This window comes from Wasmannia auropunctata, unplaced genomic scaffold (genome assembly GCF_000956235.1).
Source record: "Wasmannia auropunctata unplaced genomic scaffold, wasmannia.A_1.0 LD334199.1, whole genome shotgun sequence".
Lineage (NCBI taxonomy): Eukaryota > Metazoa > Arthropoda > Insecta > Hymenoptera > Formicidae > Wasmannia > Wasmannia auropunctata.
The window spans coordinates 390930-408813 of NW_012028691.1; the positions used below are offsets into that span (position 1 = coordinate 390930).

General features: G+C 37.1%; 1 protein-coding gene and 1 long non-coding RNA gene across 2 annotated transcripts in view; one reads left to right on the forward strand and one right to left on the reverse strand.

Annotated features, from left to right (window-relative positions):
• LOC105459279 (neurotrimin-like) overlaps positions 1 to 6382 on the reverse strand; it is a 166252-nt gene extending 159870 nt beyond the window's left edge. Inside the window, exon 1 of the mRNA XM_011705178.1 lies at positions 5697 to 6382. Coding sequence (XP_011703480.1) covers positions 5697 to 6021 — 325 coding nt within the window. The 5' untranslated portion in view covers positions 6022 to 6382. The remainder of the gene's footprint in view (positions 1 to 5696) is intronic.
• LOC105459277 overlaps positions 1 to 12945 on the forward strand; it is a 93587-nt gene extending 80642 nt beyond the window's left edge. Inside the window, exon 3 of the long non-coding RNA XR_975659.1 lies at positions 12910 to 12945. This is a non-coding gene — a long non-coding RNA (uncharacterized LOC105459277). The remainder of the gene's footprint in view (positions 1 to 12909) is intronic.
• Positions 12946 to 17884: the final 4939 nt, after the last annotated feature.

Below are 17884 nucleotides of genomic sequence, written 5' to 3' on the forward strand. Positions count from 1 at the left end.
ACGAGAGGATGAGAGAGCTTCGAGTATTTCGCCAACTTGGTAAGCCGAGTCGAGATCGCTCACGCGAGGATTTCTTCTCGGGGAAACACGCTCTCCTTTCCTCACCTTTCGCCCCCTTCTCTTTTCTTTCTCGCGCACTCGTTTCCTTTCTTTACTTCTCACCCTCCCCCCCCCTCTCATCCCCTCGTTCACCCAGTTCTCTGTCTGCTTCACTACGTCGCGGGACCAAATCTTTCGCGAACAGATTAAGGTGCGGAATATCGAGTAATTTGGAATGTCAAATACAGCTATAATGACATATTTACGTACACACGCTTTTCCTTATTCATAATAAAAGAAGGAAATAAGAAAAGAGCGAAATATTAAAAGGTATTAGTAATTTCTCCTATATTTATGTGATAACATTTTAACATAAAGCATCTATAGGGTCAGTCTCTTTAATTATAAATAATGCAAACATTTTATATAATATTCTATTATATATTTATCATAATAATAAAATATAACAATGTAATAATTTATGATCTAACAATTAATAATATAAAATCTACTATTTTATAATACAACAATAAAATTTATAAATTTTGTAAATATATGTACAACGTATATAGATTTATTTTAAATTTATGTCAAATACAATTTAACTTAAAATGTGTATTGGAAAGTATATTCGAAAATTATTTTTATTATACCGGTAGACAATTTTTTTTTTTTCAAATTTGCATGCACAAAAAATGTACACATAATCTAACTCATTCTCTTTTCTGTTCGTACATTTATCGACATTATTGAAAAAATTAGAACATATTTATTCCAGGAAATTATATTTCGTGCTCCCTCTGCTTCCTTTCCTTGTTTTTTTTTTCCAAAATTTTCTCCCTCAAGGAAGGCGTCGGCGTATCTGCCATACGCGGATAGGTACCTGCCCGAGGGATGCAGGGAGATAAGAAGAGGGTCTAGAAAGAACGTCCAATGACTGAACCATGATCAAAGATAATTTCCGATCAAAGATTAAGGATTACTCCCGTGAGCCATGCGGCCCGTCTAGGAATCAAAGTCTGCCGAAATATAAAATGCATGAAGCGAGAATCCCAGGGGTGCACAGCACACGAAGCTTTCCCCCACCTTCTCCCTCTGCCTCCCCCCCTCTCTCGCTCTCTCTATCTCTCTTTGTATGTATTTGTACGTGTATACGAATGTGTATACGTTCAGAACAACTTCCAGTCCACCCACTTTACCCTACTTAAAGGCAGATGACGCACGATCGCCGCATACGCACATACAGACTTGTACCTTGTGCATATTATATCACACGATATCGTAACAATAAAATAGTAAAAGATGAAATATATATGAAAATACTACGAACGATGTTTCCTGTGTTACGCACTACCAAAAAGATACTTGTAAGAATATCGTATGTCTTCCTGTACTCCCTTTTGCGCATGGATTCCCGGATTCAATTTAATAATAATAAAGTTTTTAGCAAGGTATCAGATTGCAAACGTAATTCTTAAACTGTAAACAATTAAGGAAGCCTACCTCTAGATATAAAAAGAATAAATTGTAAATAAATAACAAAATCTTACTCATCTTCAAGTAGACTTGAATTTAAATAAATTGTCATATGTAAATAGAAATGTTAATAGAAATATAGTTTTAGAATATATAATTATACATACACGTTAAGGGGCATAATATAAAAAAGATATTTTGGAATTGAATGTCCGTTAATTCATAAACGTACCGAATCTCTAAACGATTCCCAAAGAGTAGTTTTATTTTCTTTGTTAAACGTACCATAACCATGATTATCTACGCTGTATGAGGGGATGAGCGCCTCTTACGGAGCCGAACAATTGGCCAAAATATATGAAAATCTTTCGTATTTTCGGCACGTATAGCACAGTCCTCGCGCTCCGTTCGGACATTAGATATTAGATTTAGCACCCTTACAACTGTCACCGTACATAATTAGGGGTGGCTTCCCCTATCGAAACAGATGGCAACCCTTAGGCTACGAGATAATTTCGCGGAGAACAGTTGGGAAAGCGGCATAGCCCCTGGTGCAGAAGAGACCAACGACATTGGCGAAACGAAAGAAAGAGAGAAAGGGAAGGGACAGACAAATGCTGGTTAAGAATAGACGACTCCGCACATCGACACCGATAAGAAGGGCAAACAGACACGCGTGCAAGAAGGGGCGAATATGCGATTCGACAATCGTTACCAAATTTCTTCAATAATTTCATTGAAATTAGACAAGCGCGGCAGCGGAATGGAATACCGGGCTCGTACACCAAGTATGTATTAAACGTAACGACGGCGAGGCAATCGGCAGTAACCGGACTAAAGTGGTTTTATTCGTCGTTCAGTGCGATCAGATATGGAGACAATGAGAGGACCCTCCATATTCCCGATCGTGGACCCCGGCATCTATCTGTCTCTATCCGCCGCGAGACTACGCCACCTAAGAGATTGCACTCGAGGGCAGTAACATGCGAATTGAATGACCACCGTATAAAATTCGCATCCACCGCGACTGCCACCGGAAGGCGGGATGGCGGGAGGGTGGGATGATAATGGCCACTCGCCATCCCGATTTCAAGACCGCAATCTGTGCGTTCGTAAAGACAATTGGATTTGGAAATCACGCCATCCCCCTCCCCCTCAGGCTTAACGCATCCACATTGTTTTAATAAATTCGATTGATGGCCAGCCGATCGTGCAATTCTTTTCAAAAATTTTTTGGAGATTCTCACGAAAATCTGTTAGTCTTTTTTTACTTTTTAAATTTTATGATATTCTAGTCTTCACACGTATTGTACAACATGCAATTGGTCTTTTATGAGTTTCTCAAAATGAGTTTACATAACAAATATTTAATTAATATTTTATTAAATGTACAATTCTCAGTTGTAAAATCTAGCAAAATTTTAGTTATTTTCGTTAAAATTAATTTGTTGCATTTATTACTATTGCATAAAACATATTGTAATATTTTTCGCGTAACATCCAGAATAATATCAAAACATTTAATATTTGAACATTTGTTATGTAAAGTCCACTTTAAACGATTTCAGAGTAGAATAGTATTTACAATTCGATACATCGTGTATTTTGATGTGTCTATTTTAATGTATGCTTTAAATGTGTATGCATTCCGACTCTTTTTAAATGTTTTATTTTACATCCTGACGTGAGTTATGAATCATCTAAAATAGGAAGTTTCACGTAATATATTTATAACATAACTCACATGCACATAACAATAGCTAATAAATTACTTATATGAATTCTTATAAAGAAGCGAAATATATAAGGGAAGAAAAGCGCGTGTGTACTACGATGAGGCGCGTACTACGATGTAAACGACACCAGGCACGGAGAGAAGCATTAATTTGCATCTGCTTTCGTCCTCTACCACTTCCGAAAATTTTATTCGCTCGCTGTGTTTAATTGTGGTATACGCGAAATAATAAAGTGGAAGTAAAAGGCGGGTGTGTGCGGAAAGAAAAGTGTGCCGGCCGCGGGAGCTTAATACCCGTGTAAGTAGTAGCCACTGCATTACAGTCAGATTCATTTGCATGCACTTTTACATCCTTCCGTCCTCAAAAAATATTTATCGCCCGAGGTTTCACCGTGACGCCTCGCTTATGAATTATGCATGTGAAGCACGCGCGCAGGACGTAGCTCATTCCTAGCGCAATTTCGCCATTGAAGCGTAATTTCAGCAAGCTCGGGTATTAGAGCCCCTCGAGCAGCTTTTTCGTGATAGTGCTTACGAGGGAGAACGAAAAGACGTGTCATTCGGAACGACGATGATCACCTCAATTGCGTCGGAAAGAAGAGCGCCGGCGTGCGTATTAACTTTATGCTACGCCCCATGTATGAATATGAATTTTATTTCATACGTAACGCCACGAAATACACTTTCCTTCACCATCAATTAACCATGCGATCGATGTTGCGTTGCGGGTATTTACGCATAATTATTTGAATTTTAAAAATTGTATAATCAAAACGTATTTCTTTAGACTTAAAGTAAATGGTATCTATACACATTAAAAAATAATAATAATTTATTTCTAACAAAAATATTAAAATAATATATGATTATTTTATATATAGGTAATCGTATATTATTTTAATATTTTTATTACTTTTTATACATATAGGTATATGATGTATGTATATGTACGTATATATGGAGTGTATCTTAAATAGTGCCCATTAATTCAAGCGTTGTTTTTTGTTAAAAAACCGAGTTGAAAAGTCACAATGAAATATTCACTACTGCAGTAAATTAACTTCATTAAGCATTATAAAAAATATATATATTTCAGAATTTTTTAAATCAATTGTTTATAAGGAGTAGCGCAATATGATTAATGAATGTTATTTAAGAATAATTTTGTCCTATAATGCTCAATGAAGCAGTAATTACTACGGTAGTGATCGCGTCATTGTAGAAAAAAAAATGATTTAGGACTTTTTATATCAATTTTTTACAAGGGATAACACTATATAATTAATGGGTGCTATTTAAGGTACATCCTATATATGATATGGATATAATACATAGATAAATGTTATATCGTACATGAAATTTTTCTGAACCTTTTTGTTTTCAATTTTAATGGGGAGAATAATTCTAAAAATACGTACAATTTTTCTTCCTTCCTAAAGGAGCAATCTCTAAAATTATATTTTGCTCACTAATCACTTAGTGCAAATTGACAATTCATTTTCATCGTATGTAACGTTGCAAAGCTACAATATATATCGGGACATTGTATACCACTGTCAGCACCAGATTTAACGTGACCAAAATTAAATCCGAGATTACTGATCGAATAGTACGGGTTTAAGTCACCATACAAACAAACATGGGAGACACCAGCGGGGGATATGTGGTGGATAGTTTATATTTAGTTTGTGTCACAAACTTTTGCAATGTATGCTAATCGACTACAAAACTGAAACTATATAATTAATAGCGGAATCAAACAGTTATAATCGTTATAACGCTATATATTGATATAATTAATATATAAATATTAATATAAATACACACACCATTAGATAATTATGAATAATTAGGTACCGATCTCTCAACAAAGTCATCTATTACCTCTATCTATTATAAATCAAATTTAAAACGCCAATTTATAGCACACCGATATTTATGTATAGATGTATAATATATGTAAATTATTTCGAATAATATTTCTCAACTGATAAACAAGTTTTATTCTCAATTGGCAAGCTATAAATTTTGACAGTATATTTTTTATAAAAATGAATTAAGGAAAATTAAAATACTATATCTTTCTAAGGTAAAGCTACAAATACCAAATTAAATAAACTTTCTACGCAACGAGCAGTCATTTTTATTTAATATTGCATGCAGAATATATAAATGTAGCATTATATAACTTGTTAATAAATACAAATGTTTATTTGAATTTTTTTAGAAATTTGTGTTTGATATTTCATGAAATCTTTTTAGAAACCGTATTGCATATACAGATGCTTTAATAAATTGTTGGTCTCAATGGTCATACAATGTGTGAATGAAACAGATTTATCGATAAACATATAATAATATTTAACATTTATAAACAGTAATAATTTGGCTAAACCAAAATCAACAATTATTATCGTGTATCGCGGTAAGACAAATTTAACATTACCAGTGGTAAACGCTGCGAATGTCGCCCGACCATTCTGCAGTAGAAGGCAAGCGAAAACAAAGACCGCCACCATCCTCGGTAGGAAATTAACAGTCATCCCCTTCCCCCTTCCAGCATGTAGCTGCATCACCGGTATCCGATTAACAAATTCGATGTCACGAGTATAAGATCCGCATTCGCATTCTATCGGTTCACCAGTCAAGTCTCTCCAGTCACTGCCAATTACCCCGAGACGACACTCGTTCCGTCCCACGGGAGTCCAGCGAGGACAGGCGTTAAAGCACTTCTCACGTTGATCCGGGGGATCCTCAGTGCGATTTTTCATCAAGAGGGCTTAGTACTCTGAGGCTAGGTCAGAATTTTGTAAAAGATTATATCACCGCGATGCATCCTCGACGGCGTGTCTCAAGTCGAGGGATCCGTAATGTCACTTCTTCGAGTCAACAAACGTGGTCAACAAGCGTCTATTATCGATTATTTTTTAGAAGAAATAGGGAGGATACACACCGTATTTCTTATTTCCCCGCGATAAACTCGCGAGATTTTCCACGAGTGATTTATTCGCGCGATATCTCGTACTCGGCGAGCTGTCGTCGCTTGTCAGTTATACGCGAAGACCCGGTGTTCGACCTGGGGCGCGATACGAGGGACAGCTCCCAGCAACTGCGCGCTTGGGACGCCCGGCGTCGACTGGCGTTCATAGAGGTACCAGTAGAACCGGTCGGCGGCACACGCCGCCGTCCCGGCGTCACGGCGCAGATCTCTGCCACCCCCGTACAAGACCTCTCACCCTTTCCTGAACCAGGCCAATCGGCGCTTGCGAGTCACCGCCCATCGCGTTGCGAGGGCGGCACCGCGCCCGAATTAAGATTTTCGACTTTTCTTAGTCGGGTCTACTCCCGCCAGCTATCTGTCTATTCTCCTTTTGCCCTCTCTTGCACCATGTTCTCTCGGCACCACGCATTGTCCCCTCATTTGAGAGAACCTGTCCCCTCTTCGTTCCTTTCTTCCTTTTCTTCTTCAGAACATTGTCGCACACGAGTCGCGACACCCGATGGGTTAACCCCCCCCGAAGAAAACCACACACAAGCCGTGGATAATTTGCATGGGACAATAATTCAAACGTCCGTTGTTGCACGTCAAATTTTGTCTGAGGTTCACGGTGTTGACTTTTTTTTTCCTACCTTGGTGAAACGTGACAGAATTAGTGTTAGCTCAGTCTTCGGTTGGTTGAAACGTCATTTGAACATTTTATTCCTGCTTCGCAAGAGATAGTAATTCTATTACATTTTTATATGTTATTGCTTGTAATGGGATTATAATTTACTCTCTGCGCGCGTCTACCATGAATAAATGTAACATTCATGATCGAAATCGTTTTGCCAATCCCGATTCAGATAAAATTGAAAACAGCGCTCGTGAAATATTGGTATGTTACCTTATTAACGTTAGTGGATAAATAAATATGCCATGAAAAGGCGCGATCACACACACATACACGTACAGAGACACACAAACACATGTACGACGCAACATAAATCGAAAGCAACATATATTATCATCAAAAAGTCACTATTCTGCATGTTATATTATAATATTTTATAGACATGCATATACATTCGCGAAAGTATGTAACGGATATTAATTTTATATTGCATCGCGTACATAAAAGAAATTTTAATTACTCGCGCAAGTTCATTGTACAAATAAACGATAATTAATAAAAGTAATTTTCACAACCTAAGTAAATGCTTGGTAAACAACTGACTATGTAAATGTCATAAAAAAAAATATTGAGTCTTAATGCATTGTATGCTGTTTTGTTATTTTTTTATATTTTATTTTTTTTTACCCGACTCACGATTTCTAAACATGAACTCTCGCAGGAAAGGTTTGCGCAAAATGTATGGCCCGACCTATCAAATTTCTTTTATTAAATAACAACCCTAGCGTGCAAAAACAGTATAATAGAAACATACAGTCCACGTTTACCGAAGAGCAACATCGCGGAACGAAACATACGATATACAAGACTGATGAGCACGGTTGATGGTAGAATCATGTAGGATGCGGCTGCAGCGCCATTAGAATAATATCACCCATTCTTTATCAAGAAGCAAGTCGGAGATGTGCCGTGCACTCATTTCACGTGACATTTAATTTTCGTGAAAAATCGCCGGTGAGTTTGCTCACACGAAATAGAGCGTAAAACTACCGGGATGAGTTTGGACATACTCTTCCAGATTTCGTAATCTCGCGTCACTCGAAAACGTCCGAATGCGATATCCCGCAAGCGGATAATATCCAAGAATAATATCCGCGTGAAACGTAATCACTGACACGAGGAAACTACGTTTTTTCAATGTGGATATATCCATTTTAATGAAATACGTAGTTACGCGTACGCGAAATTTCATTGATCATTCAGATTATTTTCGCGACACGAAAAATAAGACAGAATGCTGTTTGAGAATAATAAATTCAAAAATGCGGAATTGCAAGGGAGTATTTGCTAATGAAGTCGGTGAATTTTTATTCTTCGCGATGTCCAGTGTGCACACGTATGCACACGTCTCGAACAAAAATTCGTTTGGAACGTATAAAACAAACATATATGAAAGAAGTAATTTAAATTCAAATTTTACCGATGTTCATTTTAATGTAATTTTAATCTTGATGAAAGATTGGATTTGCGATGGTAACGTTGCCAAGTAATAAGAGAAAAGTGCATTTAAAAATGTTGAATTTTTATATTAATCGGATAGACAGCATCACGCATTGAATAATGGATCTTTAATCATTTCTACAATAATAATATTCGAGAAATATACATATATCAATATTATGCGGTACACAAATACATTTCGTGATGCACAAATTATATATGTATTTAAAATCTGGTTTTTACAAAATATGATTTAATTTTCGACAAGACAATATGCGAATAAAAAACGTTGCACAATAATGATGTTATTTAGCACGTTACATACATTCAATCTAATGAACACTTTAAACTTTATTTCAATAGCACAGTGTACTTTTTCCTACAAAAGAGAGAAGGCGATTATCTGAAAATTAATATATAATTCTTTATCGTTCTATTCATACGGCACTATGAGTGCAATCGCATATTATTTCCGTAAAAATTCTAAATTAAACATATTGGCAATTCAGCTTTCATAATTGTATTTTCCCTTTATATCAGCTTTATTCTTCGATTCACGTATGAACCGGTGTATGTCGTCACTTTGCTTATAATTTTCCAGTGTACAATACACATTCGATCTATGATGCATTTATATATCTGATTTCAAGCATTAGAGAATGCATCGTTTTAATCAGAGCACAGTTGCACGCGATATATTTTTATACAAAGATATAACGTGCGATTGCAAATAATATGCAGGATGTTTGCAAGATTTCAATGAAATATGGGTAGATAATATCTCTAAAATCCCAATAGTTATATAAAAAAATATTATATTCATTATTATTGTGATCACGCGGAGTTCTGGTTTGAGTTATAATATGACATCTTAGCGAATTCCTTACCAAAGTTTTAAAAAGGACTTATGTGTGGAATTTAAAATGTTACATCTTAAATCTGGAAAGACCGCTATCGACGCAAGAATGTTAGAAGACCTACAGAAATTTATCATTTTGGAAGGCATCTATTACACAAGATCTGCGTGCGCACTTTTATTGTTTTACTTATTACTTATTGTAAAATTTTATACAGATTTTAATTTACTTTAGACTTTATATGTATAACATTTCTTACTAAGATTACCGTTGAAACATTGATAATAACCCAATCGAGGTCGAAACATCTGTTTACTTTTATTAGTTGTGGACTGTTATACGTTATATACCGGAGCATTAAAACATCCAGCTTTGATTCACAGGCTTTGGTCCCTTAAATGTATTAATTCATTGGTATAAAAAAATATTTGCACAATGCAGTGAAATAATATCGTAAGCTTTATCCTTTATAATCCTATTGCTTATGTGCATGCGCGTGACTTCAAAAGCAATTGCATGTTTTTTTTTAATTAAACCATTATATTTTTTAATACGTTTATTGATACACAGTCTCACACCTTTTATCTTACATTTTCGAGATTCTGTTAACAAAATTGTTTTCAATTTTCAAAGACTTTTAAATATAAAAAGAATTTTAGAAAAAAAATGCAGCTGCAGCTCCACATCAACCCTGTGCGAATAAACGACCTTTAGGTCAGCGAATATGAAAAATGGTTGTACAAACCGCGAATATATATATAGCGGATAAAAAAAATATTTGCACACGCTATCTTTTCGGGATAATTTCGCACGTAGAAGAAATGGATACAGCGTGCTAGTTCAATTATAAATAAAAAAACAATAGTTTTATTTATATTGGTATAAAATAATAATAAATATAGTTGTTTGATTAAAATGTCTTGCAATGATATTTTTTGCATAAAATTATTCCGAAGAAGATGAGATATAAAAATCCACCAGGTTTTTCTGTCCGCTATACGAAACGCGCGAATAAAGAATGTATGATTATGGTGCTTTGCTCATACATATCAATGTATTCTTTATAATATATGAAGAATATGTCGTCATCACATGCGTCCAGATATTCGCAGAAAGTTTTCTTAATAAACAGCCACGAGAGACCCGCGTTGGAAGTTCGAGGAACCGTGAACAAATAAAAGCAGCGTAGGAGATCAAGCGGATATGCGGCGGAACGGAACGCAAACGTCTAAAAGATGGAAGACGGAAGAGAGCGAGGCTTTCATTACCTTGATGTAAGTTTTAGGCACGTCTAAGGTCTGATCCGTAGACCACCACCGAACGGGAGGAAGATAAACCAACCACGTCGTTACCAACAGCAAAAGAGACTCCATACTCCTGTCCTTCGAATTTATCCTTAAAATTTCCGCTTGCACTTCCTATCTTACATTTCCTTATCAGTGTTATTGGTTATCTCGCATCTTATTCCGCGCGAGTCGAGATTGACATCCTGATTATCGTCTGAGAAATTTTCCGTAAGAACAATTAACCGACCCTATCGGCTCGCGCGCTGGTACTTTCATCGTTAAGCGAAACTTCCGCGCTTAAACGCGAGAACCTGTGATATCTTCTGTCAGTGTTACAAGATCGTGAAGAGATCGCGCGAGACTGCACGGAAGATTTAGCTAATAATGTCTGGATAGCTGAAAAATAAACACTTAATCTCAAGTGTACAATTCTATGGAAAAATATGACAACTAATCGCAATCAAAAAGATAAGATTAGAATGTAATAATAACATAGCGATTTACTTATTTTAGAAAAAAATCCAATTTGATATTACTTTATGGAACGCTTATAAATTATATTTCGTGTTCCATCTGTCATGAAAAGCCGATGATAATTGTCTTTATACAAATGAAAATCATTGCAGACGAAAATCTACATGCTGTGGGGGAGATTTGGATATAAAATCACGGACGGCCAGGTATTGAGAGCTCGAAGAAAAAGGAAAGAATGGGAAAAAGAAAATGATGTGACAATCAGGGGCGAGTTTTTGTCCGGGACACATCTGGTCTCTTATTTTCATTTTCTCCGTCAAATGATTTCTTTCCTGCCACTAACTGAAAAACTCCGCGAACACCGTCTGCGAGTATGTCGCTTTTTTCCGAGTAACTTTCCTTATCAATTCGCAAGGTATCTATAGAGTGGCGAAGTATGTAATCCGCATGACAAAGTCTTCAATTAAGCAAAAAATTATGTAAAGATACCTTTAACATGTTATTGTTTCTATTCATTTTTGTATCTATTTTATTCTCATTGCAACCTTTTTTTATACTATACCCAGCAATTTATGTCACAAAAGTTTAAAAGAGTTGCATTTCCCGGAATATCGAACAAAATTTGTTTATTAAAATAATCATAAGAAATATTGAAATAAATTTGACGTTTTACTGTAAACTACATAATTTATAATTTTCACATTTGATGATTTATTAAATAATGTCACCTGTAATAATTTTATAACGTCCGATTAATATCCATTGAAAGTTTATTGAAAAAGCATTTAAATAACTAAATATATCAGACACACCCAAATATATTGAAGCTCACCCGAAAGACGGCATTAAATCTTAAGCTTTTATAGAACAAGTGATTCAAATGTCACGAAATATATTCATATAAACGGGGACATCCTTTCGAATACGCGCGCCCACCGCCCGTTGTGCAATTCGATCCTCCCAATCGCGACGAGATTCAACGGATCAGTCTCAATTCGCAAAACATTATTATCTTCGGTCGACCAGGCCGGTTTCCTTCTGCAAACAAAACTCCGTAAGCGATAGACAATTGCAGTTTCGAGACTCCCCGGTACTCTACAGCCAATTAAGATTCAATACAATCGATGAGGGACTATTCAAACGATGAGACAATCGGAATGTAATTGCGTCGCCCCGATCCCACTGAATACCAATTCATTTTCCGAAGCCCGCCACCGTGCACCTTCGTCCTTTCACTTCCACCTCCCGCCAGACCGCTTTTGTCTTGTGGAAATCTTCTTACCGAGTCCGCGAGCGCCAATTCTGAAAGTTTAAATTTCTTTTCCTCGCGTCTCTTCTCTGTCAAACACCTTTTCTTCCTTAAACCCCCGCGCGCTGTCTCTCTTTCTCACTCTGTCTCTCTCTTTCTCTCTGTCTCCCATCCACAGTACCACGCCCTCCTGTAGCGCGGACGAGCAGGGTGGTGAGAGGAGAACGGGGGAGGAAGGAGGAATTGTGGGTGCCCACCCTCAGGGACACGTAATTACGGCCTTATATTTCACAAATATTTCGCTAGTGTGATTAATGACGTTCCTCTCTGGCTCCGTGGTGGATAAAGTAATGTACGAAGAGCGACAAAATCGAAATCATCGTGACGGCGGCGAGTGATAATAAGAGATAAACATTATACCAGCGGGGCGAGACAGAAAGCGCTCTATTCCTAAACGAAACCGAACAATCTCATAATAATCCTCCGTAATCCCTGAAACAATCGCGTAATAATCCTATAATACTATAATCCTTCAGCAATCCCATAATAAGAATACAATGAAACGTAATAAATACGTATAATATGTATCACTGAATAAATAAGTATGCCACGTTATATCCTAAATTTTTTCTAAAGATAGTTACGCCTCGTGAACTGCAAAGCTGTCATTTATATGTTACAGGTACCTGTTAATTGGGAAACACAAACACGTCACAGATGTGCAAGACTGTTGGAAAACCAGGTGTGTCAGGTATCATCTATATATTAAAAGTATTAACATTCTAACACTAACACTCTGATCTTCGCGTTGCATTTCACGTATCGGAATTTAATCATCTTCCGAATACCAGGGGCTACGCCCGCATGCGGTGGGAATCGTGGCACGGCGGGCTAATAAAATTGCCGCGCCTCTCCGATTTTTATCTCACCTAAGACGCGAGATGTCCGCGCGCTAAAAGGCTCGATATATTTTCCGAATAACTTTAAAGCAGGGCGCGTAACGCGATCGATGCTCACGGCTGCGCGGTTTCCGTATAGACGGGGAGGAGAAGAGAGAGAGAGAGAGAGAGAGAGAGAGAGAGAGAGGGAGCGCCAACACGGGCGTATAAGGAACAAGCGCGCGATCGCTTCGATCCGGGGGCTTCGAGACGAGGTAATAAAATTGTTTGTTTTAACAGGATAAAAATGCAGGGCTCGAAAACGTGCCTTCTAAAGTGTTGACGATGAGAACGATACCTATCGTAGCGCGAGCTGGGATATGCGAGAGAACGACGTAGCCCAGAAACAGAGATAGAGCACGGCGCGGGAGGACCATTCGCCCAACACCGGCGTTTTGTTGTATCGGGGGTAGGACGGGAAAAGTCAGATCACGAATAAAACAAAACGTGACGTGGCTGAGCATCGTCAAAAATAGATGGAGAGAGAAAGAGAGAGAGGGAGGGAGGGTGGGAGAGGGTGGGGGCAGTGAGAAAAACAGGTATACCCGGCAAACGTCAAAGGAGGGGGTGCGAGGGAAAAGGGGCGCGAGGAACAAAATGTTCCTCCCGGTTTTGCAGGGACAGAGCGCGCGCGCTATCGACGCATCAACGCGTTTTGAGCTTTTGAGCTTGGAGCTTTTAAAATCTGTCACCGACACACATTAACCGTTACGCACTTCGAGCCCGGTTGCACAATGCGCGAGCGCGGGCTGCGAGTGCACTGCTTGTTTTCGAGTCGTTGTACCGAATGCAAACGAATGTATGTAGGTACGTATCGTCCACGGTTATCGACACGCGCGTTGTTCCCGTTGGACGCCCTACGTTTTCGCGGAGGTAGAGCGAATTTGTTGCGCACATGTTGCTCCTTTAAAATTGATCCGACTGCTGGCAGTCCGGGGAAAAAAAATATGGAAAACACACGAACGTATACATGACTGGCAGTTATAGAAAATAAAGAAAATTGTACACGTTTGATAATACTTGTCCTCTCTTCGAATAATGATGTTGCTCTTACTTAAGTCATCTCCTCTTGTTGAATTTCAATTGAATTCGAAATAGAAAAGCTCTCTGACAGAAGAGTTCCTTGTGCTCGAAGATACGTTCGACAAGAACTCTTCAGTGTCGGTCCGCAATGAGGATTTTATAGCCCTAAGCAGTAAGAAATAGACCAATTGTAGTCGAATATGAGAAGAATAATCGATTGTAATTGGTCAATATCTTACGGCGTAAGGCTTAAAGTTCTTATTGTGGACCGACTGTCATTCATCCGAAGTGACAACTGCACATTTCTAAAATTCTTTAATTCTTAGATCATTTTTTCTTTCAAACGTTTCAACGAAACTTTAATGAAATGCTGAAGTGAGATTTTCTGTCTTCCAAGATCGCGCGCGGCGTGTAATGAAAGTCGAGAAATGTCCCAGCAGGTATCGCCGCGTTATAATTCGCGCCGAAGTGTACGGCCACTATAGCGCTTTTTACGCGGCACGATTTATGAAGACTTCAGCACGATGGGTGGCGACTGGGCGCGCGAAGCGGCCCTCAAAATTGATTAATGAACGAGGCGGCCGATCGATTCGATTAAACCAGTGTAAACGAAAGGGGCGACCGATAAATATCTGCCGATATAAACGTCGACGTTACGTCGTGACTTTTCCATAAATCAAAACCTGGCCGCGTATGTGCCGCGTAAACGTGCCAACGTGCCCAACAATAACAATCCCTGTAGCCAGGATCGAGCACAACCGCGATAATTGACGCGTACACGTAACACAATCGTTGAAAAGAAAAAAAAAAGATCGTCGCTTGCGCATAGCGCGTTATTACGTCCTATATTATTAAGCGTCGTCTAATTAACCATAAATTACAAAGGCCGTCACTCGTCAAAAATAAAATACTTTTGGGAGAAACGCGAACGCGAAATAATTGCAGATTGGATCACTTGCATTAAATCGAGATATTTATAATTAATATCCGTCGTTAACCTTACAGTTAATTAATAATTACGTGCCGCGCGAAGAGTGAATAAAATAACGTGCGCGACAATGATTTTATGTACGATTTGTTTGAAAGTTATTGTAATTACATAAAGTCGCGCTTAAACAGTGGCATGCGGGAGAAATGTGGGTGCGATACGTGCAGTTTTCCTAACGTAAAACACCCCTCTGTCGCATACCTGGGAGATAGATGATATATATACATATGTGTGTAAGGAGTTATACATCCATTTACATATACATATACAACAGACAGATCCTACATAGAACGAATAAGTGAGTGAACAAGAGGAAGAAGGAGAAAAAGAGAGAGAGAAAGAGAGAAGATATGCGAGTATATCTGCGTAGTAAGGCTGCCACTGACAGCCCTGTCTTCACAGGCAAATTTCACTTTTTGTCAACGAACGGGTCGTTTGAAAGGAACGAATATTGGATTCGGTTATTACTTCTTCGACCTTCGTCCGATTCTATACCTCTTCTCGATCTATCTCCGCGTAACAAACTGTATACGCAAAATCGATATTCCGTTCCGCGATCGTATACGTATATACGTAAAATCATTTCCTTTATCACGAGAAATATTTATTATATAAATTTAGCACATTTATTATCTGCAATAAAAATCCTTGATATAAATGTACTTGCCTAATCTTTGAGATAAATGTATTTTTAATCTGCAATAAAAATCTTTGATATAAATGTATATATATATATATCTCCATGAAAAAATTTTACTGTATGTTATAAAAAGAATCACTAGAAAGAATGTGTGAATCACTACTGTGATATATACACAAGGGAACGAAGCCGTATTCCATGAATGAAAATATCCGAAAACGATCTTCTTTCATTCAAAAATAATGAAAGAATACGGAGCTGAGTTAAAGTTTGATAAAAAAAAATTCGATACCGCGAAATACTGCACGCCGTATATAACAATATACTCCGCAAAATTTTCGATAAAAAGATAACACACGCGATAAAGCAGAAACGTCGAAAAAGAAAGTGAAAAATGTGTTAATTAATGACGGCTGGCATATGGCTATTTATTTATTTACACTGTTGCGTAACGCACGTTAACTCATTCGATTAATTACGTTCTGCCGTTTATCGAAAAATGCATCCGCACAGATGGTCGATGTAATTGTGAATCATATGTGTAAAGCATAAGTTTATTCATTTGTCGGCTACAATATGTAACGCGCAATATAATGCACTGTGTATTATAAATTTTCGCTACAATTATATTTACATTAACGGCGTGTAGTCGAAAAAGCTCGAATAGAGCGTGACATATATGAGTTTTGTAATGGAATTTAGTTGAGTTTATTACACGCAACTCGCGCCGGGCTGTTTCAAAATCAGTGTCTATTAATATTACTGCACATACAGTATCGTGTTGGATTTCAAAACAAATATTTTCGTCCAATGCAACATGTGATTTAACAATTACTCGTCCACTAATAATCCGATCTGCTTATTTGAAAACGGCCATTTATTAAATTTAATTAAACTTATTAATACGAATAATGGAAGATTATTATAAAAGGTAAATTAGTTAATTTCTCATAAATTTATCATAAAGTCCAAATATTTTATAATGTCCGATATGATGAGGAAGAGGAACTATGTGTTACATATTTATGTGCTATATAAAAATCATTTGGTATTTTAACTAACGATTGCCCCTTCATTGTTGTGTGAAGAAACAATTAAAAGAAGGTTTCATTACATTCATAGCCATCTAGCTAGAGCAAGTTAAACTCCATTATTATTCCTGATAAATTGCCAATTCCGTTCGGGCCGCGCCTTTCGAAATTTCATGATTGATACGCCAGACTTCGAGAAAGAGGAAAATAGGTGGAAAAAAAACACAGAGATGTGAGACGAAAACAGATTAGCTAATATCATAACGGAGTTCCTTGCTTTAATACCGCCACGAGATAAATGGTACGATAAGCAGGTTGCAGGTTGAAAGAGGAAAGAACGTAGTTACTTCGGTGATTTATCATAGGAATCTATGGTGTTACGCGATATAATGTAATTTATTAAATATATTAATTAATTACGTTTTGTGTGTGCTCAAATCGCAAGCTTCAATTTCTCCTCTCTCTTTTCTCCACATCGCATCATTGATGAAATAGTAGGTATTCTATATCGAGATAAGTATCTGAATTTATAATGGTGTATATTGACTAATCCTAAATTAGAATCCGTTTATTTAGAGCAATTGAATGTACAATTAGACTAAATATAGCTTAAGAGTTCTCAATTGTCGTAAAATATAAAACAATATTGATTTGGCCTCCATATAGGCCTTTACTTCACTATGTTTGATTTATTCTCGGGAGCTTATTTTTTCATTAAAATATTGATTTGATTTTGTATGTATCTAAATTTAACATTGTTTTAACAAAAGCACCGTCACTCTACATCCAAATCAATTCAAGTTCTTGTCACATTCAATTTAAGGGATTACGCCACCTTTGAGGTTTTAGAACGATGCCTAAAGTTTGGGATTTTTTGTGAGTAAATGGATAACTTTATTTAAAATCTATTTAAAGAAGACATTATTGTACATATATAAGAAACTAAAAAAATATTTTTTTATTTTTCTTATGTCCAAAATGGCGGCGCACTGGCCTACACTTGCAAAATCTCTTTTATTCTATCGGTGTACAGGATT